At 33.6% G+C, this 23,850-nt stretch overlaps 1 protein-coding gene and 1 long non-coding RNA gene across 2 annotated transcripts in view; one reads left to right on the plus strand and one right to left on the minus strand.

Moving 5' to 3' along the window:
• The first annotated feature begins 529 nt into the window (after positions 1-529).
• On the plus strand, positions 530-3,588 carry LOC116669284. The gene is made up of 4 exons (XR_004326645.1): positions 530-602; positions 1,563-1,595; positions 1,688-1,765; positions 3,545-3,588. It is a non-coding gene; the product is annotated as an uncharacterized LOC116669284 (long non-coding RNA).
• Positions 3,589-4,814: 1,226 nt separating this feature from the next.
• NUDT9 (nudix hydrolase 9) overlaps positions 4,815-23,850 on the minus strand; it is a 32,742-nt gene continuing 13,706 nt past the window's right edge. The window contains exons 5-8 of the mRNA XM_006193604.3: positions 18,940-19,051; positions 15,919-16,065; positions 14,690-14,774; positions 4,815-10,957 (exon numbers count right to left, since the gene is read on the minus strand). Coding sequence (XP_006193666.1) covers positions 10,779-10,957; positions 14,690-14,774; positions 15,919-16,065; positions 18,940-19,051 — 523 coding nt within the window. The 3' untranslated portion in view covers positions 4,815-10,778. The remainder of the gene's footprint in view (positions 10,958-14,689; positions 14,775-15,918; positions 16,066-18,939; positions 19,052-23,850) is intronic.

Here is a 23,850-nt window from a genome sequence, read left to right on the forward strand (position 1 = left end):
AGACAGCATTGATTTTATTTATATTGTTTATTCTCTACAAACTCATTATGCCTTTCAAGATTTTTCCATATCATTTCCTTCTTGATGAAGTATAACTGTCTAGCAGCATCCAGGCCACATGATGACCTGGTAAATCTCATGGGGGTAGAAGCTCAAGGTGGATTTATTTGTATATTACGTAAGAAATCTCATTGAGCCAGTGGTGATACATCTCTAATATTAAGCATGATCTCATGTTTGAAGATTTGTGGGTAGAGATCACAAAATCAAATAACTTCAGGAACCAAACAGTATGGGTTGAACTTTGAGATTATAAGGAAGAATAGGAAGTGTATGTTAATGTTTTGAGCCCAAGAATGCATGTCTTGTTTAAAGATTTTTAAAGCACTGTTCTAGGCTTACAAAGCCTAGATCTAGAGACAAGAATATAGGCTGACCACTATTTTAAAATCTCTCACTAAAAAGTCCATTTACAATGAGAAGAGGACTTAGAAAAAACAAAAAAATGATCTCCTAACCCTTCAATTCCAGACTCTTTCTTCAGAATGAAATTTCTTATCCTGGCTAGCCTTTTGATCACTGCCACTGCTCTGCCCATCCCTGTAAGTACTCCTCCTATTTTCCACTCCATTTCTGTTCTAGAGACAGTATTTCTGGGCTAGAAAGCATTTTCTGCGTCTTTTCATTTCACAGAAAAGGAAAGTGGACTTCAGGAGATTTGCAGAACTAGGAGTTTACCACTGTTCTTCACTCTAAGGGTCTCCAATACAAATCTCAGATCTACATGCCATTTGCAAGCTGCATGACCTTGAGCAAGGAAATAACCCATGGCTTCCCAGTCTGTAAAATGAGTTGTTAAGAACTACCTCAGAGTTGTGCGAGAATGATAAAAATGTATCCAATGGAACATAGGAAGCTCTCAAATATATTAAGCAATATAAAGCAAGTACCCCTCAGTGACCTAGGTCTTATTTAGGCAGTTTAAATTGAGTTTCATTTACAATACCCTTATCCCAAACCGTCTCATGTTGACTACAGTCATGCTTCACCATCATACAAATGAGATCAATGATTCTATTCCGCATTCATTATGGTCTGACTATGTAGAGCACCTAGTAGGCAAGAAATCCTGTTCCCTGCACATTTTGTAACAAAGGAGCCTTCAAAGAAGTGAGGGAGCTTTCAAAATTTGCATTTGTGGATACAAAGTTTAAATTTACACTTCCACACTCTCTCCACTTTGAACTCATAAATGCTGAGAACAATTAGAGAGCACTCTTGATTCAAAGGTAAAGAGGCATGCAATATGTAATTAATCTTAAGAAATGTAAAGAAAAACATTCTTTGGAAGTAAGTTTAAAGGTAGAAAGTACAAATTCTAAATCACTGGACAAAATTAATTTAACTTTTCCTATTAGACTTGACTGCTTTTTATTTCGGAGGGAAAGCTACGTTACTGATGAGTGGCTTGCTACCTATTCTCATTTAGAATAAAACCTCTCCGTAATGAATAACGTATTGCCATATGTTGTTTCACCTTGTTGCTGTTATTGTTTTACAAGCTTGAACAACCTGGAGGAAGTTCCAGTAGTCAGGTAAACTTCTGGTTGTATTTTCAAATGACATGTTCATCACTTTTAAAGTCTGCAAATGTTTGAAATGACTGACATCCTGTATCTTGTTACAGAGATTTAACGTTTACCCACCGCAAGAACCAGCATTTTTTCCCCAGATCCCGTTTCCCCTACCTCCGCAATTGCCCCTGGTAAGCACAGGCTTGGGGGATCTCAAATCACAAAAAGTATTTATTAGTTGGATAATGGTTATAACATTTTCCAAATTTTGACACAGAAATATGAGGCTTTCGGAGGCCACCAGGCATCAACTACTCACACTTCTTTCCCTGCACAGCTTGCGAAAGTTTGACAAGGGGCTAGCAAATTTCCCTCCAAAGCTTCAGTAACTTGCTCCCATATCTCTCTACACTTGTTATCAAAAAGGTACTTAAGGGTGGGGGGTGGGTGTAGCTCAGTGGCAAAATACAGGCTTAGCATGCTTGAGGTCCTGGGTTCAATTCCCAGTAACTCCATTCAAAAAACAGAGGTGTTTATGCTGAATTTCTTTGACTATGACAAGCTTAGTTACTCTTTATGAAGGGAATGGGAATGCTAATCTTTTTCTATTTTACCTGTTCTTTTCCTAAATCACCTTGCTGCTTTCTTTTCTCTAAAGTTTTTTTTTCCCAGCTGTCTGTAACTTTTTCTCACAGGTCAAACAATATAATTATTTTGTTTTTCTTTCTGTATCCTCTCCAATCTCTCCTAATATCTGGATTCTTAAAACATTTTTTAAATAAAGGCCAGAACAATGCTAAATACATAATAGAGCTGCCTTTATTGGTACAGACAGCATATATTTGGCTAATACTTACTGAGTGTCTACTATATAATGGGGTCTACAGTGAGGGCTGGAAATACAAAAAGGTATGAATAAGTTCATAATCTAATAAGGAAGAGAGGTTCATAAATGAAAAAACAACGTATTTGTGTAAATACTTCTAGATGCAAATACAAAACCAGTTGATTTAGGCTGTGTGCCAAAGACTTCTTTCACAGAGAAGTATCCAAGCCAGGTCATGAGAAGTAGGTGGGGCACTCCAGGCAGAGGGAACAGCAAGTGCTGAGAAGGACAGGCAACTTGGGGAAAGAAAGACTAGGGTAATGAGGCTGCAACACAGGTTGGGATATCTTAAATAAACAGTATTTAGGCAATGATGTTTTGAAAAGTTCATACACGGTTTAAAATAGCATTTTGTTTGACTCCTTGTCTATTACCTAAATATTTTTAAAATATAAGCACAATTTTGCATAATTTTGCTTTTATATCTAAATGTAACAAACATCTTCCCTTGGCTGATATTTAATTTCAAACTGTTTATTTTTTAACTTTAAGTAGGCTTTTGGAAATTGTCCCTAAAGTTATAGTCCTCAATGGAACACTCTTTCCCTTTTATGCTTTCATATGGCCTATTTGAATCTTAGACACTAAATTTCTAAGTTCTTACATTTAATGCAAAATCCTGGAGTATTGGTTTATAATTAAAATTTAGGAATCACTATTAACATCTTATTTTTAAATTATGTAAATCTGTGTGGCAATACAATCACTAGTATTTGAAATGGAAGCTCTTCTTTCCACCAGATGGCAGAATAGTATTAAAAATCCAGGCAAAGAATGATTTACCGTACAGAAACTGATGGATTTGCAAGAACTATCAACACAAAAGACAGATTCCTAGGCTTTAGGTTTGATTAATTAAGCATAATACGCATACTTCTTGAAAGAAAAAATGATTTGAAATCTACTGAAATCTAATCTCTCCCATAGAAGGAGGACTCCCTGACAGCATGCAATTGCTCAATAAATACTGGATGAATGGATGGATGGATGGATGGATGGACAAGTAAATGGATGAATAATTGAGAAAAAAAGCTAAAACAAAATGTGAACATCACATAATTCACTCTTTTTTCCTTTTTTGTAGATTTCAATTCCTCTTCCTTTTCCATTTCTTAATAATCCAAATCAGGTAATTATACTTTAAGTTTCTTTTATGAAAGTATTTAAAAGAATACAAAACAAAACCTTGAAAATTCTTTACATTTATTGGGAAAGGAACTTGACACCAAAAATAATGGCTATCATTCTCCTTTGGGGATCACTAGTGATTGATTATTTTGTCTTATTTGAGCCATTTAATGTATAAATCTCACATATCTTTGAAAACTGAACTACCTAAAACCTGAAACTTTCCTTGACCATGTGGATGGAACCCAGGAGACTAGCACAAAAAGAATTTGAAGTCAAATAATCCGAGGATGCAAGCTCTGTCATTTAATACTTGGGAGTAATCTCAAACTCCTTCATGCCTTACTTTCTCTTAAAATATAAAATAGTGAAAATGAATGATATATAAAGTCCATTACATCTCTAAAATTTTATGCTTACAGTGGGGGAAAATGCATTCTTACTGAAATGGATTCTGTCTCAGAAGCCTCTGAACTAGATTTAAGATTATGATCATGGTATAAAGGGATTATTTAAATTTTACTTTTGACAGGATCTTACTGAATGAAGGAAAATCACATAGGATGAGACTGACTCAGTCACAAGCAAAAAACAAATTATGTATAATATAGCATGTTAATTCCAATTTTTTTTATGTTACTTCTATTACAATTATAGGAAATGATATTATTAAAGCTTCTTTTCATAAAGAGGTGATCCCCAAATATAGTCTTTTTTCCAACCTCATAAATGTAAGTTTAACGATCATTCCAAGAAGTTCCTGCTACTTTTGGAGTCCACAAAAGAAAATGTGGACTACATGTTTCCAGAGATAGTAGGTTTGGGGCTGGGTGCGGGGACAGTACTATGGGGTAGAAGTACTTAAAATACTAGTGAATGTGAATCCTACTGACATAATTTTATAAATGCTTAGAATTCTAAAAAGCACGTTTTCATTAATCAAACTAATATAAAATGTATAACATAGAAAAGATAGATAAAATGCTGAATTATAACCCCTTGATTATTTGATTATGTTTCTTTATTCTAGGTCCTGACACTTGATGACCTTATAGCGGTAAATTCATCTGCCTTGTTAATCTATAAGTTTATAAAAAATATTACATTCAACACCCTATATATGATGAGCCAGTTCATCTTATCATCTATCTTTATTTGTCCAATTCATTTGGAAACAAAATAAAGTGTGGCTTTTAAATTCAAAGCCAAAAAACTATCTCAATGCATGCAAACAGATCTATATTCCTTTATTCAACTCATCCAAATTGACAAAACAGCCTCTTCTATCATAGATGAGGATGAAGGTGAAGAGTCACAGATTTAAGAGTGATAGAATAAATTGCTTTAGGAGAGATGAAATAGACTAGATTATTTCTTCACTAATGACTTATTAGCATGAATGCGTAATACAATAAAGATTATCAATTCTAAATCCCAGCAGATAACTTTTTTTTTACTGAACTGTACATAATTCAACTTTTTAATGAGGACCTTTATTGGTATGTTATTCAAAATCTTTGTTTATGAAAACATAGGAGAAATACTTAAATTACAAAAGAGAATACGAAAAAATTTCATTTCCCATACACTTTTCACACTTAAACATTTTCTGAAATCAACACATCTCACAGCAGATGCCTTTAACTTAGGATCTCCTTTTTCTTTAAGACGCATCACTAACTAAATGGTACACTTCACAGCTGACGGTATCTTAGAATTAGAGACATGCAGTATTTTGCAAAAATGTCAGAAAGTTAGGCCTCAATCAATGTGTGCCTGAGGTAAAAATTTTCAGGATTCTTTAATACAGATTATTTAAAGTCACTCATCTTGAAGAATATTTAAGTGTCCCAGAAACTTTAAGGTCAAATTAAATAAGAATCTAAGTCTTGAATTCAAATAGCTAGTGCTCTTCCCATAATCAACTCTGTTTAAACAGTATTATAGTCCATTTCCAAATGACAAATCATGAAAATTCTAGCATATTTCTAGAATTTATTATACATATATATATAAATATATGTTCTAAAAATGTTTAAGAACCTACCTTCAATAATTATTGATAATTACAAAATTAGCAAATCGACCTTTACATCAAAACATGGCTAAAAGAGCACTGATCTGTTGTGGGGAAGCCTAAATTATAAGCTCATCTTTAAAATTAAATTAGCTGTGTGACCTTGGGTAAATGTATGAATATACCCCCAAAGTCTCTTCCAGCGAAAATACTGACTCTTCAGACATCTAACTCATTCGAATTATCAAATCTGAACACTTCATACTGACTTACACTATTTTATGAGCTTTTAAAAAGTGCTGTTGGTTACAACCCATCCTGGAAAGGATCCTGACAGAATACTTATAGAACTGCCATTTCTTCATAGTCATGAGAACTTTTTTCTCCCAGTGATTGTAGCTAAGTCAAGGAGCAGGAAGAGGAATTCCGCATTGTTCTTGCCTAAGAACAAGCAGGATAGTGTTTAGCTTAGATATTCTTGCATCCATGCTGGGAGGGACAGCTCTACAAACAGATTTGCCTTTTTGACAGAGTGGTCAATTTCTTGAGCAAGCTGCCAGTCTCTTAAAACAGGACCACAGGGAGTTACACGGTAATACTTTCCCAATGAAAGTTACAAGGTAATACTTTCCCAATGAAATTGCTTGTGTAAGCAAACCCTGGAAGCAAAGTCATACTTGTCTTAAAATTTTGGTTCAAATATCATTCACACAGAAAATTTCACATAATTTAAGAAAGATAGCACTTTCATGGAGGTGTACACAGAGAGCTTCTTAACCAGTGACATCAATTGGGGGGTTGATTAGGTTTATTTATTTGTTTGTTTGTTTTTAGAGGTGATACTAGGGATTGAACCCAGGACTCTGTGTATGCTAAGCATGCACTCTATCATTTGAGCTATCCGCTCCCCCTCCACATCAATTTTCTATATTTCAGATATAATGAATACTGTTACAAGGTAGTTAAAAGAAAATATTTTTGTGAATTAGGGGAATTTGAATCCAGATATTGCATATTCATTTTAAAATCTTACACTGTGAAAATAAAACACTAAGCAGTAAAACGGAATTAAATTTTCAATAAAAACAAATTTTCATATAGAAAATACTTTAGCTTATATATGTACTAAGTTAAAAATAAGCTAAAAAGTAAACCCATTGATATCACTGATCATTGATTTTTCTTCTTTCACAGTTAATCATTTCTATTTTGAACCAACTTGGGGTAAGTCCATATTAATTTTTAAGCTATGAACTGCAAACCTACTTAATGGACAAAAGATAACTTTAATAATTTTTTTTATTTTTAGGGTTTCTTTGGGGTAAGACTTCTTTGCTATGATTATATTGATAAAAGCAAATGGCATTTAATCTTAGAAAAGGTAAGAATAATTCTTTTGAACCATAAAAACATATGGCAGAATGGAACCCAACTGATCTATCCAAATTAAAGCTCATGAGTTATAAACTCAGTTTCCTCCAAGATCTTTAGGTCAGAATTTCTGCAGGTCTAAAAGTGTATTCTTTCCATAATGCCCATAGCATCTGGCAAAATTTCAGTTTACAGAAATACATGCATTAGGTTAAGAAATTTCAAACAGTAAATTTTACCTCAAGCTTATTTTTGTCTTACAAATAATTCAGAGTAAACAGTAAGAAAAGCTTGCTGTGAAACTACCAAATCTAGAAACGTTCTGATCTCAAGGCAAGGGTACAAATCTCCTTAACATAAAAGCATCGGCTCACTTGATGGAAAGGCTACAAACCTTGAGACTTCTATTTTGATTCTCAGCCAAGTTTTCTTTCATTTAAAATATATACAAAAGAGAGAGAGACTGAAAAGGTATATTCCCTTTTTAAGTATCTGAATTAATGTCAATTAAAATTATATACAGTATGTATTTATTTTAATCTACCTTGAGAGACACTGATAAATCAAAATATTCTCAATTCCAATTTTGAGACAGAAACTGGATTTCACCCAAGTTTTCCTTCTGACAAATTTCATTGCCCTAAAGCGCTTATTAAGTGTCTCTTACCACTTCAAATGCTTTTAGGCCATCGGGGTGAAGCAGGAGAACTTAAGCTCTATGTTGCAGAAAAGACAGTTCAATGGTTCAGTTTATCAGCATTTAGGTATTACAGAACCACACTATTATCTACCTCCCAATACACATGACTACCAATACAAACACATAGGCATTGAATAACCATAATATGGGAGACATAAGATGGAGGCAAAGGAAAATTATGGCAAAAATATCTTCATGTAGTAACTATAATCTGTATTATTTATTTTGGCAGAAATAAATCTCTTACTACTGTGTCAGAAGTCATATACGGTTAGTAAAATCTCCAAATATCTTTTAAGCATTATTATACATTTTAAAATATTTTTTATCCTAAGAGTTAAATAGCCTCAGATTGTGCCCATGTTGGTAAGTTAATAATATGATTGAAGTAGGTGTAAACAAGACCAAATTGATTACAAGTGCTTTCTTCAAATGCTGTAAATTATAAATAAATCAATTTATTTATTATAATTTTACAGGTACTTTAGAAAATAATAGCAACTACCATAAATCCTTATACTGTAAAGCAGAGTAGCATTTAACTTCTAAAAGTGGTTAGAAATTTTAGGTGCCTTCTTTAGCTTCATTTAGCATCTTGTTTCTATTTGAATTTGAATGCTTTCAAATCTCAAGAATACCTGCTGGCAAGACAAACACTGATGGAGTTACTCATCCTTACATTAAGATATTATCAATTGTCTCTGGGCCAAAGTTTTGCAAACAGTTTCAACAATGCTAGTCAGATCAGATGTGGCCCTTAAATTTCAAGTCACAAACCATAAATGTATTACTATTTATGTCATATATAACATGAATACTGCTTAAGTAATACAGAATCTTCCAAACTACAAACTTAAAGTAACAAATCATAAAAGCTCCATAACTTTAGTAGGGAATACAATCGTCAGAGGAACCAGGCAGATCAGGATTCAAATCTCAGCTCTTTTGCTTATTGAATAAACCTTGGGGCAACCTTTCTAAAATATCATTTTCATCAGTGAAGTGAATATCACCTAACTTCATAGGACTGTTGTGAGGATTAAGTGATATAATGTAGATATTCAATAAATGGTAGCTATTATTATTTATTCTACTAAATATCTCTTAAAACCCAAAATATTCTTTATATCTAACATATTAAAAAGCAAATATGAAGGCAATATCACCTAGTGATAGAAGATATTCCTCCAGAAATGTCTTAAAATGAAATTTTAATCTGTTTTTTCTCTATTATAGATGGTGCTGGAAACTTAGAAGATTATCTACTTCTATCTATCTATAGGGTATAGGAGTTTTATCGCTTTGCATACTTTGTAAATGTTCCAATGAAAACTAGAAAATGCCACAAAAATTTATTATCTATAGACCATGTGCTTTAGTCATTCTTTAAATAAAATTTTAATAAAAATTAACATCTTTACTAATGTCAGTTTAGAAGTATCAAAACTAATAAAACATAAGGAAATGTCATGCTGTAGGCAACTGCTTAAACTTTGTCAAAAGCTTTTGTAAGCTGTTTCCATTTTAGAGAATTCTATTAAGTGCCAGGAAGAAGCAATTTCTTCCTGCCAAACAGTAAAACTAGAATCAGACTCTTACATGCTGGGAAAAGGTCATCCTACCCTTCACCCAATAAGCAGGTCATCCTTGTCAAGCACAAGTCTTTTATCATATACCCAACAACCAGGATTTTATGGATTTTAGAAAATTAATACCGAACATAAACCTTAATAACTCTTCCAGAGGGGTCTGAGGCAGTATCCTGAAATAAAATATTCTAATGTTTCTCCATAAAACTTATAGTCATACTAAGGGGAAAAAAGCCCCCTGTCAGTTCAGTTCAAGTTTACCACCAAAGGAATTTTGACACTAAATCGAAAAACAAAAACAAAACCTTAGACTGATTTACCTTAGCCCTTGTTCTGTTCTCTAGATACAAAGCAGGCCTAATACCTTTTACAAGTATCTGAAGAAAAGAAAACAACCACATCTCTATCCCTTAAACATCCTTTTCTTCAGATGCCCCATCTGTAGTCCAACTGGAACAAAGATGGAATTATGATAGTCCCTACCTCAGGTTGACAGGCGTTAGTATCATGGGACTTTTCCAATGGATATCTTGGCTAGAATGTGATACACATGTCCACTGAGACAAGGCAGTGCTATTGTCCTTCCTCTTCCCTGCTTCCAAGAACACCTGGAACACCAACTCTTTCCTTTCCTCTGGGAATTACAATGTTAACAGTGAGTCTCTCAAAACCCTATGTCAGTCCTTAATAATCCTTTTCTAACAAAAAACACTTTAACTTCAAAAGACCTCCCTCCGTCTCTGTCTGACTGCAGTTCCTTTCTGAAAGTATATTTTTAATTCATTTATGGCACATACAGTTATAGCAGAGTGAAGTACATATATCAATTTAAATTACTAATTTCCTGGACACATTTTTTATTCAGCATTTTTGGAAATGAGAACATAAGCTGGTTTACTGTTCTTGATCTGTATTGACTAAAAGAGTGACTGCAATTTCCTCATAAAACCGACTCTAAAGTCAAGAATAAATAAGGTTTCCATTTTTGAAATCAGTTTCAATAAGATCATTTAAAACGAGATGTGAAGCAAATAATTTAAAGATAAATCAGATTATACAACAGTGGTTGGTGCTGCTCTGAAAGAAGCTTGATACTGGCAAGAACATTCTTCAGATCCAAGATCAATTGGAAAAAAAAAAAACCAACTGACAAACAAGAACTACATGGAAAGTAGAAGTTATAGCTGAACAGAAATTTATCATTATTCAGATTCTGATTCTTTAAAGAGTATCAGTTGCTTAAATTTGGTTTAAGCCATGCTTAAACAGAATACAAACAAAATACAATTGTGTATAGTTCTTTGGACAGGGAAGCAGGAAATTCTGTGTTCTGTTTCACCATATTTACTAATTTTGTTCTGATGCAAAACCTTTTAAATGCAAATCATTTTGAAAGTGAATAAAGTGAATTTCCAAGTGACCTACCCTGCCCTTTTTACATGTGAGCTCTGTGATCTGCCTTCTTTTCAGCAATGCTCCTTTGCTGGCCTTTGGCTTTTCTGGAGCTGGAGAGCTATAACCCATGGCAGTCAGTTTCAGAGTCCTCACTCCAGTGCGCATCTCGTTTCTCTGCCACAAGTTTGATGAATTCAGAGTGACTAGCATAAAGCTTGAGTTTATCACTGATGTCCACCCATTTCACTTTTCCAGCATCATCTCCAGCTTCTAGAGTAAGGTTATCCATTATCTCACCTGCTTACCAAAGAGAAAACATCGTCAAGAAAAAGTAATTTATATATTCATTTCTTTTTCAGCAGAACTCTGTATCTTCAAGTATTCTCACTAAAAATAATCTTAAATCAACATTGTATTAGGTGGCCAAGTGAATTAAAAACTAGAATATTCCAAATTTCCTAAATGCCCAAATTTTAACCAAGTTTCTAAATTTTAAGTAGAGGAATCAGTAAGAAAGTTTTTCTCTTTATGAAGTAGAACTATTATCCTTAAAAGAAAAGAGTTCACATTAAATAACCATGAAACCTCATATCAAAATTTCAGAGGGATTAGAGACTTAAATTTTAAAAAATGAAAGAAAACAAGTTATTGATGACTCATTTTATAGTTTTAACGTAACTGGAGTTTTCTAAGCATGATACCAAATCAGAAACCATAAAATATGTATAGTTATATTTATAAGTACATATAAACACATTTTATTTAAAATATTTATCAGTATAATTATCAAAAATTAAAACAAATGCTCTCAATCACTGTTGGCAATGTAAATGGCATGTTTCTGTAGGACAATTTGATAATGTTTAATCACAAGTTTTTAAAAAGCAAATGTTCGGGGGTAAAGTATAGCTCAATGGCAGAGTGTGTACTTAGCATGCACGAGGTCCTGGGTTCAATTGCCAGTATCTTCATTAAAAAATAATAATAATAAGTAAATAAACCTAGTTACTCTCTCCCCAAAAGAAACTGCATTAAAAAAACAAACAAAATATTAAAAAACAAACAAGCAAAAAGCAAATGTTCTTTGATGAGCATTCATTCAACAAATATCAGAATCTCTTATGCACCAAACTCTGTACTAGGCACTAAGGATACAATAAACAATTCAGCACTTCCACTTCAAAGGATTTATCCTAAGGAAATAAAGACAAACCTATTGAAATACTCAAAGCAATATTATTTATAATCAAAAAGAAAAATATGGATATAACCAAACTTTCCATCTAGAAGGCACAGATTAAATAAGACAGCTGTGCGGTGGACTCCCATTTAGTCATTAAAAGTGAAGCAGACCTATAAAAACTGACATAGAAAGATGTCCATAATATATTTTTAAGTGAAAATTCAAGTAACAAAATAGAATGCACAATGTGAGTCCATTTCTATTTTAAAAACAGCTATACAAAATTTGGAAGAAGCTAAATCAAGATGTTAACAGTGGTCTTTGGGAAATGAAATAACTGGTGCTTTAAAATTTTTCCGTTTTATGTCACCTATTTTCTAAATAATTCACTATAAACATACATATCCTTTATCTTTATAATGGTTATCTTAAAATAATAAAACAATACAGTTATTTCTTAAAAGAAAAGAATCTAATATTTTAGCCCATAGGTTTCTAAATCTCAATGCTAAAATGACAGCTCTTTGTGTATCCTCATTGCAACTACAACATCCAATTGACAATGGAGAACAAAAATTAAAAAGTAAACCTGAATCTAAAAGTTAAATTAAAATATCTGATTATCTAAATAACAATGTCCTCCAATAATATGCTCTTTATCGGCTCTAATAATGTCTGAAAAGCATCCTTCCCTCTGGTTACCTAATAAATTACCCAAAACAAAATTCTAAAAAGTTTAAAGTTTACAGTCTGACATGTAAAGAGCTTGGAAGTCATCACTCCTATCCTAACAAACATGAAAAATTTGAACAAACTGAAAATCAACAACTCTTCTTGGATCCATCAGAGAACTGAGGTCACAGGGCACAATGACACCCTGAAAACTGGAGAGAAAGGCCAATAATGAGAATCACAACTTACTGGAAACAGAAGCCCTCCACTGGAGTCAGCCAGTGGTAGAAATTTTTAAAAGGTAATTGACTACTTTATGGAAATTGATCTGTGAACTAGATTGAGAGATAAAATCTCCTAGAGGCCCAATCTTGGGATGGGTGGATCACATTTTCATGAGTTTTACCTCCAGGTGAAGACTGGAGAAAAATTCCCACTTGCTTCCAACAGAGAAATGGAGAAGGTAACCATTCTGAAATACACCCAGAGCGTTCTGCACTTATGGAAAACTATTTCACCAAGTCCCAACCAGCCTGGGGGAAGGGAAATACCCAGCGCTAGCCTTCCGTCTCACCTAAGGAGTGTGAGGGTGGAAGGAGGAAACTGACAAGCAGATGTAAAGGTCACAGCCCCGGGGGCACAGGCTCACCGAAAGACTAAGACTTAATCACTGGGTTCTCCTATGATTCTCCTCCCTCTACACCTCACCACTACATCAACAGGGTTTCCATAAAATAACAGGGGAATACAACTGAAAGAACTGCATGGCTCAGACCTTATTTAAGTAGTCTCTAGGGAAACCCAGAGATAACAGAAGAGAAGAAAACAAAAACAAAGCTGGAAATTTTAGCCTACGACACAGTCACGGCAAATAATAAGCACTGCCTAACTCCTAGTCAGGTAAAGACAAAACCTCACACTAAAGGTCTATTTGCCTCAGTCCCTTTTACTGTATACATCATGTTCATCTTTCAAAATAACTAAATTCATGCTAAAAGGCAAAAAGCACAGTCTGAAGAGACAAAGCAAGCATCAGAATCAGACTCAGATATGGTAGAGATCTGCAATTATCAGATCACAAATTTTTTTTTAAGTATAGAGAGAGAATGAAAGGGTGAAAACAGTGATTTGAACCACTACATAATCAACCTCTAAAGGATCATTGTTTTTCCAAAAATAAATAGCTAACAAATTTATCATACTTAAATTGTAGAGGCCTGCTTCTAAATTGTATTTGCATACTTCTCCTTCTGAAATATTTCTTCTAAGTTCTCAATACCAGGATGAATTCTCCTAATACTTTGGCTGAAGTTTTTATATAGAAATAATGAACCTGGTGCTAGGAGTTTCCCCAAGTTCAACAAGAACATAAAAGTGACACATCTTCCAGCCCATTTTATAAAGAAAAAACTGAGTCCAAGAGAATAAGTGATTTACACAAATTTACACAACTAAGAAGCCATGGGTAGAACATTCAGTTTTCTAATATGGTACCCTCATTTCAATACAGATGAAACAAAATTTTAAAGTATCATCCAATTTAACAATAAAATGTTTCAAAAGAAGCCAGCCATTCAGTATATAAATTAAAGATCATAATTAATTTTTAAGATAGCAAATTCCCCCTCTTTTATAATAACAGATTTGATTCCCACTTACCCCCCTAAAATTTTTAAATCCGTAGACCAGAAAAAGCATTCACTTTAAAGTTTTTTCAATACTTGGTAAGTTTTTTGTTATTGTTTTGTATTTCAATAATGCATGCTTATTTCAAAATTATTTCAAACAGTAATACAGATATAAATCCCATTTCCTTTATCATAGCTATACTTCATCCTCAAATCTCCAATTGCTTTTGTTTTTGTTTTACATAGATTCATACTACATAAACAATTTGACAACTTTAAGACATATAATTTTAGTCTATAAATTCAAAATTAATTTTATATGCCACCAGTGGATTAAAGGAAATTAGTTACTGATAACACTTTTAAAGCTTTCTTCTACATATTCTTTTAATATCAATAATTTGGTTTCATATAAATATAATCCTACAGTCAGTAGCTGATTGACTTAAAATGCTAAAAAGTCCAGATTTAATTATGCCCTAGTAGGCTGCTTGACCGAAATTGATCCTCTAATTCAGTTGGCTTAATAAACATAAGTAAAATTACCTGTTTCATCATGGTAGTTCACAGCTTCTGTCTCTATCCATGCATTATCAGTGTTTCGAGGATCATCAACATACCCCTTATATATCTGTTTTTAAAAGGAGGCACAGAAAAAAAAAAAGTGTAGGGTGAAATAGGAAAAAATAGGAATGGGTAGAGCAGAACATTTACCTTCAACAGAATCAGAAATATTCTGTTGCAAAACAATGCATATTTAATTAACGTTATTCAACTGTACACTTAAAAATGGTTAAGATGGCAAATTATACGTTATGTGTTTTTTACCAACACGCATAGAAAATGTAAATATCATAGAACCTTTAATGTAGCATCCCATATGCTTGTTTTAAATTCCAAGGGAACAATATTCTCATGAACATTCTGAGGCAGCTTTAAAATCCACAAAACCCTCAACACTTTGGACTCTAACTTCAGAATCTGAGAATAGTCATATTTGGGCCATAAAATTTTTATAAAGACTCTATAATTTAAGTATTTTTCTGTTTTAATAATCCTGTGATTATAGTTTTAGATACACAAAGATAGATTCTTCTAGTTAAATAAAGATCTATAAGGAACGTTAGTAAAGACTAGTATTTCAGCTATTAATACATGAAAAGATTTGGATCTAGCCATCTAACACAAATGTGACCCAAAACCTAAACAACATAGATAAATAATTAAGAAATCCTAATTCTAGAAAGAAAACAAAGCAATTCAAAAGAAAATGTATCCTTTTCCTCATTATTCGTGCACATATACCTTGTAAAGTGATTTCTTAAATCACAAAGGGTGTACAGACAAAATAGACATGAGACTTAAATGGTTAGGAACCAGAAAAACTCTAAATAATGTAATTTAAAATGTAAATGTCCTCTCAAAAAAGCTGAATTCATGCATTTTTTTAAAAAAAAGAAAAGGTTTTCTGTTAGATGAGTGAGCTCAGTGGTACATTAGCTCACATTCAGTCTAAGGAAAAACTAAGAGGAAAAAAATACATTATACTAAGTGATGCAACCAACCTAAAGTTGGGCTATAAAAATTTAAATAGACATCTATTTACAGTGAAGATCTACTATAATGTAATTTATTCTTATGAATATGTATGTATTTCAAATACACAAGTATTTCACTTTATTCAAAAAATGATCTACCAGATTTCCAGGTGAACTTTTAAGTAGTTTTCATTAATCCACAGGACTAAATCCTTCTTAGGAACCACCATTTCTTACCACTAGATGTTCCTGGCTGAAGAGTTTATGCAATTGTTCCTCTAATTCTCTCTTTTCGGCACTGGATTTCTGTAAGGAGTTGAGAGCTTCCTCACCAAATTCTCTTTTCAGTGTGGCACTAATCTTCTCTCCTGGATCCACCATCCCCTAAGAGACATTTTTGTAAACAAACAAAAAGTAGTAAGCTCTAATTCAATCAATAAATATTTACTGAGAGATGTAGTGGACATATATTGCTCTATCTGTTCATAATCATCTGTGTTCTTCTCTAAATCATTTGTTTCTAGTAGAAGCAGTCTAGAAGGGTATCTCATATGTTCAACCACAGTAACTGGTCCAAGGTTAGCCTATGGTAAACTGAGCCAATCAGACTCCTTTCCTGGTATTTTTCAAACTCAAGCCATGGAAGGAAAGGCTGGAGGCAAGAAAGACTATAGCAAGCTGATACTTTCCCCATTGGCTATTCAATTCCAGCCCTACTGACCTCAAAGTTCCTGGAATGTGCCAGACATACCTCAGTCTTAAGGTATCTGCCCTGCTATTACTTCTGTCCAGGATGCTTTCCCCAGATAGCCAATGGTACACTCATTCACCTCCTTCAGATCTTTACTCAAACGTCACCTTTTCAGGGAAACTTCCTCTAACCACCCGATTTAAAATTGCAAACTCTCAAACACTTCCCAGTCCCCTTCCTTACTTTATATTTTTCTTAATACTTACCACCTTCTAACATACAGTAACTTATTTATCTTATATAATTTATTTATCTTATATTATTTATCTTATGTCTCCCCCACTGGAGTGTGAGCACCAAGAAGACAGGGATGTTTATGTTGCCCTGTTGTATCCCCAATGCCTAAAATATTAGCTGACAAAAGACAGATACTCAAAATATATATTGATTAGATGAATGACTCACAAAATGATACTAATGACAACAGTTCCCTGATCAGAATTACAAATGACAATAAAAAGATAAGATCTTATGATGATGTCATTATTGTATTCCGCACTCAGCATGAGTGAAATTTGACTATTTGGCTCCTAATAATTAGCTTAAGCTTTTATCAGTCAGCTGTAATCTTTATTTTCATTCCATTTTTATCCTACAAAGAAAAGCCATCCTTGGGGATAGCAATATGTGTATAAAGAGTCATCTTCTTATCAAACTATCTCCATTTCACAATATGGCATAAAATATAAAACCCTCTACTGAACGTATACACATTTTTAACAGCCACTTGAAATATACTATTGACATGGACTCAATAAAAGCATATTCTTCCTGACATTATGGAAATTTAAAAACTATAAGAAATAGTAAGTAATAAAAGTTATCTTTTTATTATGTCTAAAGTTATCAGAATTCAACCAAAAAATACTAAAAATCTTTTCTTGGGCTTGGAATAGGGGTTGGGTTCTGAGACAGGACCCAACATTAATAAATATCTAATACACCAGGTGCTTTGTGCACTCCCTCTAATAATCCTATGAAATAGATATGATTATCTTTAAAGTGAAGGACTGAACTCCATATCACTCAGCTCAAAGTAGAAAGGCCAGAACACAAGCGTAGGTCTAACTCCAAAGTCCATGTTCTTTCCCAAGGGTTTTAGAATTAGACTCAGATTCTAACAGCTTTGTTGTATTATCCTACATTTGTTTTGTTTTTTTCCCAAATGCAAGAACTTTTTTTCCTTTTTTTCCTCCTTTTTATTGAGTATGATTGATTTACAATGTTGTGTTAGTCTCTGGTGTACAGTATAGTGATTCAGCTATATATATTATACATATTCTTTTTCAATATAGGTTGTTACAAATTACTGAATTTAGTTCCCTGTTCTATATTCAATAGGACCTTGTTTATCTATCCTATATATAGTAGTTTGTATCTGCTAATCCCAAACTCCCAATTTCTCCCTCTCCTGTTTCCCCTTTGGTAACCATAAATTTGTTTTCTCTGTCTGAGTCTCTGTGTTTTGTAAGTAAGTTCATTTGTATTATTATTTTTTTTTTTTAGATTCCACATATAAGTGATGCCATATGATATTCTTTCTCTGACTTACTTCACTTAGTAGGATAATCTCTAGGTCCATCCATGTTGCTGCAACTGGCATTATTTCATTCTTTTCTATGGTTGAGTAATATATTCCATCATATATTATATATATAGAGAGAGAGAGAGAGAAAGAAATACATATATAGATCTCTCTATATATATATACCTCACAACTTCTTTATGCAGTCATCTGTCAGTGGACATTTAGGTTGCTTCCATGTCTTGGCTATTGTAAATAGTGCTGCTATGAACACTGGGGTGCACATATCTGTTCGAATTGGAGTTTCCTCCAGACACGTGCCCAGGAGTGAGATTGCTGGATCATATGGTTAATTCCGCTTTCAGTTTTTCAAAAGGTCTGCATACTATTTTCCATAATGGCTACAACAAACTACATTAACACCAATAGTGTAGGAGGGTTCCCTTTTCTCCACACCACCTCCAGCATTTATCAACTGTGGACTTTTTAATTATGGCCATTCTGATCGGTGTGAGGCGATACCTCATTGTAGTTGTGATTTGCATTTCTCTGATAATTAGTGATCTTGAGCATCTTTTCATGTGCCTATTGGCCATCTGTATGTCTTCACTGGAGAAATGTCTGTTTAGGTCTTCTGCCCATTTTTTGATTAGGTTGTTTATTTTTTTGTTATTGTGTTGTATGAGCTGTTTGTATATTCTGGAAGTTAAGCCCTTGTCAGCTGCATCATTTGCAAATATTTCCTCCCAGCCTGTAGGTTGTCTTTTTGTTTTGTTTATGGTTTCCTTTACTCTGCAAAAGCCTACATTTGTCATTGACAGTGACACTTCATTGCAGTGATGAATGACAAAAGAATTACTAACTGAAGTAGGGAGGAATGGAGAATAAATGGAGTAGAAAAGATCCATAAACAGTAACATTATAGTAAGAAAAACAATTAAAAAGAACTTAAAACATAATTTGACTTAACTTTAATGCTTACCCCTGGGAGTGCCCATTCTCCACAGTCTTTCCTTTTTATTGCAACAAACTGTAAGATGTTTTTCCCAGAAATAGGATTGGTGATTTTATTTCCACTTCTATCCCTTTTCCACCTATAAATAGTAACGTAAGATCATAACTGATTTAGAACAAAGACCAAGGATCTATCTCAAGCTTGAGACAAAATTACAAAGATGCATTTTTTTAATAACAGAGCATACATATATTTACCACAAATCAGCTAGTTTTATTTTTAAAAATTGTTTTGTATTAAAAATATTCTTTATTTGTCACTGTTACAAACCAAGACAAATGTCCACTTTTCATAAAGTATTTTATAGTCTCCATATAAAAATTCAAGATATAAATAATTTTTACTACTTAAAGTACTATTGAAAAATTTTAAAGCAGAACAGAACTTAAAAGAAAGGTCATAAAAGTTTTTTTTTTAATCCAAGGATCCTTTTTAAGCATTATAAGCAGAGAAAAAGATCTGTAATATTTGCTTTTAACAGTTCATCCTATGTTTTCAGAAAAGCAGATTATATAATACAGGTTCATTTGGTCTCAAAAGGAGTGCTTCTCAATCTTTATCCCCTCTTTTGATAAAAGAAATTTTACTCTATCCTTTAATTTTACATTTCAAATTGAATTGCGTATTTTTAAAAGCATCAATGTAATGTTAATTTCACAATGTGCCTTTTCTAACCACAGCCTCCTTCCCAAAGATGTTGCTAAATCTCCCCTTCTTCCCTACACACCCACCACATCTGCCTCCTCCTGCCCAATTTTACAAATAATTCTAATAGGCCCTCAGGCAAAGATAAAGATTTTGAACTTCTAACACTAAACCAAATAAGAAAGCCTATGATCGAATCATTACTCTGCATGAGACTCAATAAAATATACTAGCTCAGAAATGAGTGTCCAAATTTCTTTATATTGTGGCTGAAGACTATGTCTGACCCATAACTCCCCCAAAAGAGCTCAGAGTCTACAGTGGAGCTAGACATGTAAATGAATAAACTGCAAAACAGAGTGACAGTTTGATAAATACAGTAAGTAGAAATGAAAGAATAATTAGTATAAGAAGACAACATCTGTTTTTAAGAATGCCAGAGAGAGGAAACAGTTATAAAATAAAATAATGTGTTCAAGAAACTAAAAGTACATTGGGGTGCGGCAATATAAGCACCAGTAAGGGAAAGATGAAAGATGAGGCTGGAGAAGTAAGCAAAGAATTCACCAAATTCATCTGCTTAGAGAGCCAGAGAATAATTTTAAGCAGGGTAAAGCCATAAATAATTTGTATTTTAGGACGCTCTCTCACTCTGACAAAAGTCTTGAAGTTGGTGTGGAGGGAAGCAAGACTGGAGGCAAGAAAACCAGCTAGGAGACTGTTACCATGATCCAGGTACAAGACGATGAGGACAGCAGGACTGAAGGCAGAGACAGTAAGAATGGAGAGAGGACAGATTTTACCTCTACTTTAAAAAAAAATTTTTTGTGTCAAAATAGTAAGAACACTGACATCTAATCTCTTTTTTTATTGACGTATACTTGTTTTACAATGTTGTGTTAGTTTCAGTTGTACAGCAAAATGATCATTTTTATATATATATTCTTCTTCAGATTCCTTTCCATTATAGGTTATTACAAGATATTGAGTATAGTTCCCTGTGCTATACAGTAGGTCCTCCTTGGTTATCTCTTTTATATATAGTAGTATGTATATGTTGATCGCAAACTCCTAATTTACCCCTCCCCCACTTTTATTTTTTAAAAGTCATTTATATAGCACTCATTATGGACCTAATATTGTTGTGCTTTAATGTATTTACCCACTTAAGCCTCAAAACCACCCTATAAAGTAGCTGTATTATTGTCTTTATTTTACAGATGTGGAAAATGAGACACAAAGAAGTAGCTAACTTGCCAAAGGTTGCAGAGCAAAAAAGTTGTATAAATCAACATTTGAAGCCAGGCAATCCAGTTCCAGAATCTGCGCTCTAAGTCACCATACTATTTCACTTAAATCAAACAAACAGAATGCTTATACTAAGTAGGTAAGAGGAGGGGTAAGGCGGCAAATCATGGTTCTGTTCACTCACAGATATTTACTGGCACCTACCATACCTCATATGCAAGGAGATGGGAAAACAAAAACACAGAGCCCCCGCTGTTCAGCCAGCCAGCCTAAGAAGAGAAGCAAGATAGAGAGACATGCTGCTGGGCAAGACGGCATGACCAGACAGATGATGAACAGCTTGGGTATTATGTTTACAGTCTCAGATGTTATCCTGAAGGGATTCATTTAAAGATTTTAAAGCAGAACAGCTTCATGTTAAAATTTTATCAGTATCAAATGCATTATCACCAAATTTAAAACAAAATTTCTTGATATAACAGAAATAATGTATCATTTTCATTAGTAAACCTCATTAACATTTACTAAATATTAATGATACTCCTATGTACTACCGGTATTCCTACCCCATTTCTGATGGTCCATACCCTCCCATCTTTAACCAAAACTGGAAAGAAAATGATATTGCCATTATCTTTTGACCTGAGTTTATTCACAATAATATATTAACACTTTCCATCTCATTCTGACTTTAAAGGACTTAAAGGAACTTGAGGTAACTTCCCACTGTAAATGGGAAATCTCTAGGAGAGGTACCTGGGAATCTAAAAATTTAACATTGTCCCTGGAGATTCTGAACTAGAAAGTCTGTGAAATTCTGCACTGTACAAAGCTATTTTGCATTATGAAGTACTTGAAAGAAAAGGGGATAAAACCCTTGCTTAAACAGTGCCTGTGTGATTTTTATGATTACTCAGTAGTGAAATACTGGTATAAAAAAGCACACACAATAGCCCTGATTCATATTTCAGATCTACAAGATCTAGGCAAATCAATTAACCTCAGTAAGTTTCCATTTTCAAATCTATAAAATAGACATGTTAATACCTACTCTGAGGAGTTTTTATGAGAAACAAATATAAAAACTATTCATAGCACCTAGCAGAGTTTCTGGGGTAAAGCCATATTTTTAACAGTTCATCTAATCTTGTTGATTCTTCAACATCCTTCATTCTTCTCTTCCTTTCCTTTCTACTGCCACTCATGTATTTGCAGGACTCATCAGTTAACATACGTATTACTGAGATAGCAAAGAACATCAACCTGAGAGTATAGCGGAAAGCTAGACTCTGCCACTTTCATAGCCTTAGACCATCTCTAAGCCTTCAGTTCTCTCATTTGTATAATAACAAAATTAAGGTAAAAAGTCTACCATTTCAAAACAACTTGACATACAATCACCATGTTTACTCCCAGCTGCTATTTGATCCACCACTGATAAAGACAAGCTAATTAGAGGCTAACTTTCAAGTCTCTGGCCTCCCTTTTCTGCTTCTTGTTCCTAGCATTCCTGCTTCAACTGTTTCATACCTTCCTGTTTTTAGACAGCCTCACCAAAACTGGAAAGAAACTGAATCTATCATTAATATTTACTTATACTATTTTAATTACATTCATTAATAAGAATATATTAACTCTTTTCATCTCATTTAAACCACAAAGTTTCTGAAGGAATTCTAGATGGGTAGAAGCAGGTTGGCAGGTAGGTAGGTAGGCAGGTAAATGTGTGGGTAGGTGGGTGGAAGGAAGAATGAATGGATGGAGGGAAGATAAAACTGGGGCGGGGTGTGGCGTAAAGATCCCTTTTGGCAGGAGAAATGAAAGGGAAAAAGAACACAATGAGGAGAGTATTGGTGCCTCTTCCAGTAACTTGACAACAAGCTGCTTTTCCTAGATTTAAACTATGAAATCATTATTATATCCCAGATTAGAGAAAAACAAAGTCTCCTGGAAGAAAGGAAGGCCCTCAAAATATCAAAACTAAAAAAGTAAGACTATTGAGGGTATATGCATTATTTAAAGAAGAAAAATGGCAATTACATGTGAGAAGGTAGGTGGTCAGTGAAAAAAAACCCTAAAAATAAAAAATAAATAAAAGGATGACAGAGATGATGGAATATTCCAAATGTGTTGGGAATATGATTAAGATGGAGATGGCTAAATCCATGTAAACATGGATTCACCTACCTCCTTTATTATGATTCATGCTGACCAAGAAACCTTCTGAATATGATTTGGCTTACCAGACAGATCTGCCTCAGAAGAGAATGCCTTTCCCCTGTTCTGGAAACTTCAATGGCTACACTTCATAGCCTTTAACTCTGGCATTTAATATTCTCCACAATAAACTGTATAAAAATTAATTTTAAGTTTAATTTATCATCCACTATTCTCTTACAAGAATCTCCTGTTTCAACCAAGCTGGTCTTTTCACTATCCCTCAATACTCAAACAGATATTACTACCAGCCTTGTTCCGAGGCCTCCTCCTGTCCCCCTATCCAAGCTCCAGTCTACCTCCTTCAAAATGCCTTTCTTGGGTACTCCAGTTTACCATCATTATGTCCTAATCCAATCTTCTAATTCTCTGAGGCATCCTGTGTCAGCCATATTACTTTGACACGTTTTCTTATTTCACATTTTCCATCTTTTAAATGAAACCACAGTTCCTCAATGACAAGGAGCTGAAACTTAGGATTGTTATACTTTTTCATATGCACCAAAGCACTTACTCAATTTTGAGAACAAACAGATCCTTAATAAGTATTTAGTGAATTTAGATAATGCCTAACTTATACAACATAAAACTATAGTTTTACACTTACATCATTATCATTATAATTTTACATAAAATTCCTTTAAAATAAAGGTTTCGTATGTGCATGAGTGCATAATTATATATACACACACATATATACATGCACATACAGTCAGCTCTCTGTATCTGCAGACGTGGAATCCATAGATAAGGAGGGCCGAGGGACTT

The sequence above is a fragment of the Camelus ferus genome, chromosome 2 (genome assembly GCF_009834535.1).
Source record: "Camelus ferus isolate YT-003-E chromosome 2, BCGSAC_Cfer_1.0, whole genome shotgun sequence".
Classification (NCBI taxonomy): domain Eukaryota; kingdom Metazoa; phylum Chordata; class Mammalia; order Artiodactyla; family Camelidae; genus Camelus; species Camelus ferus.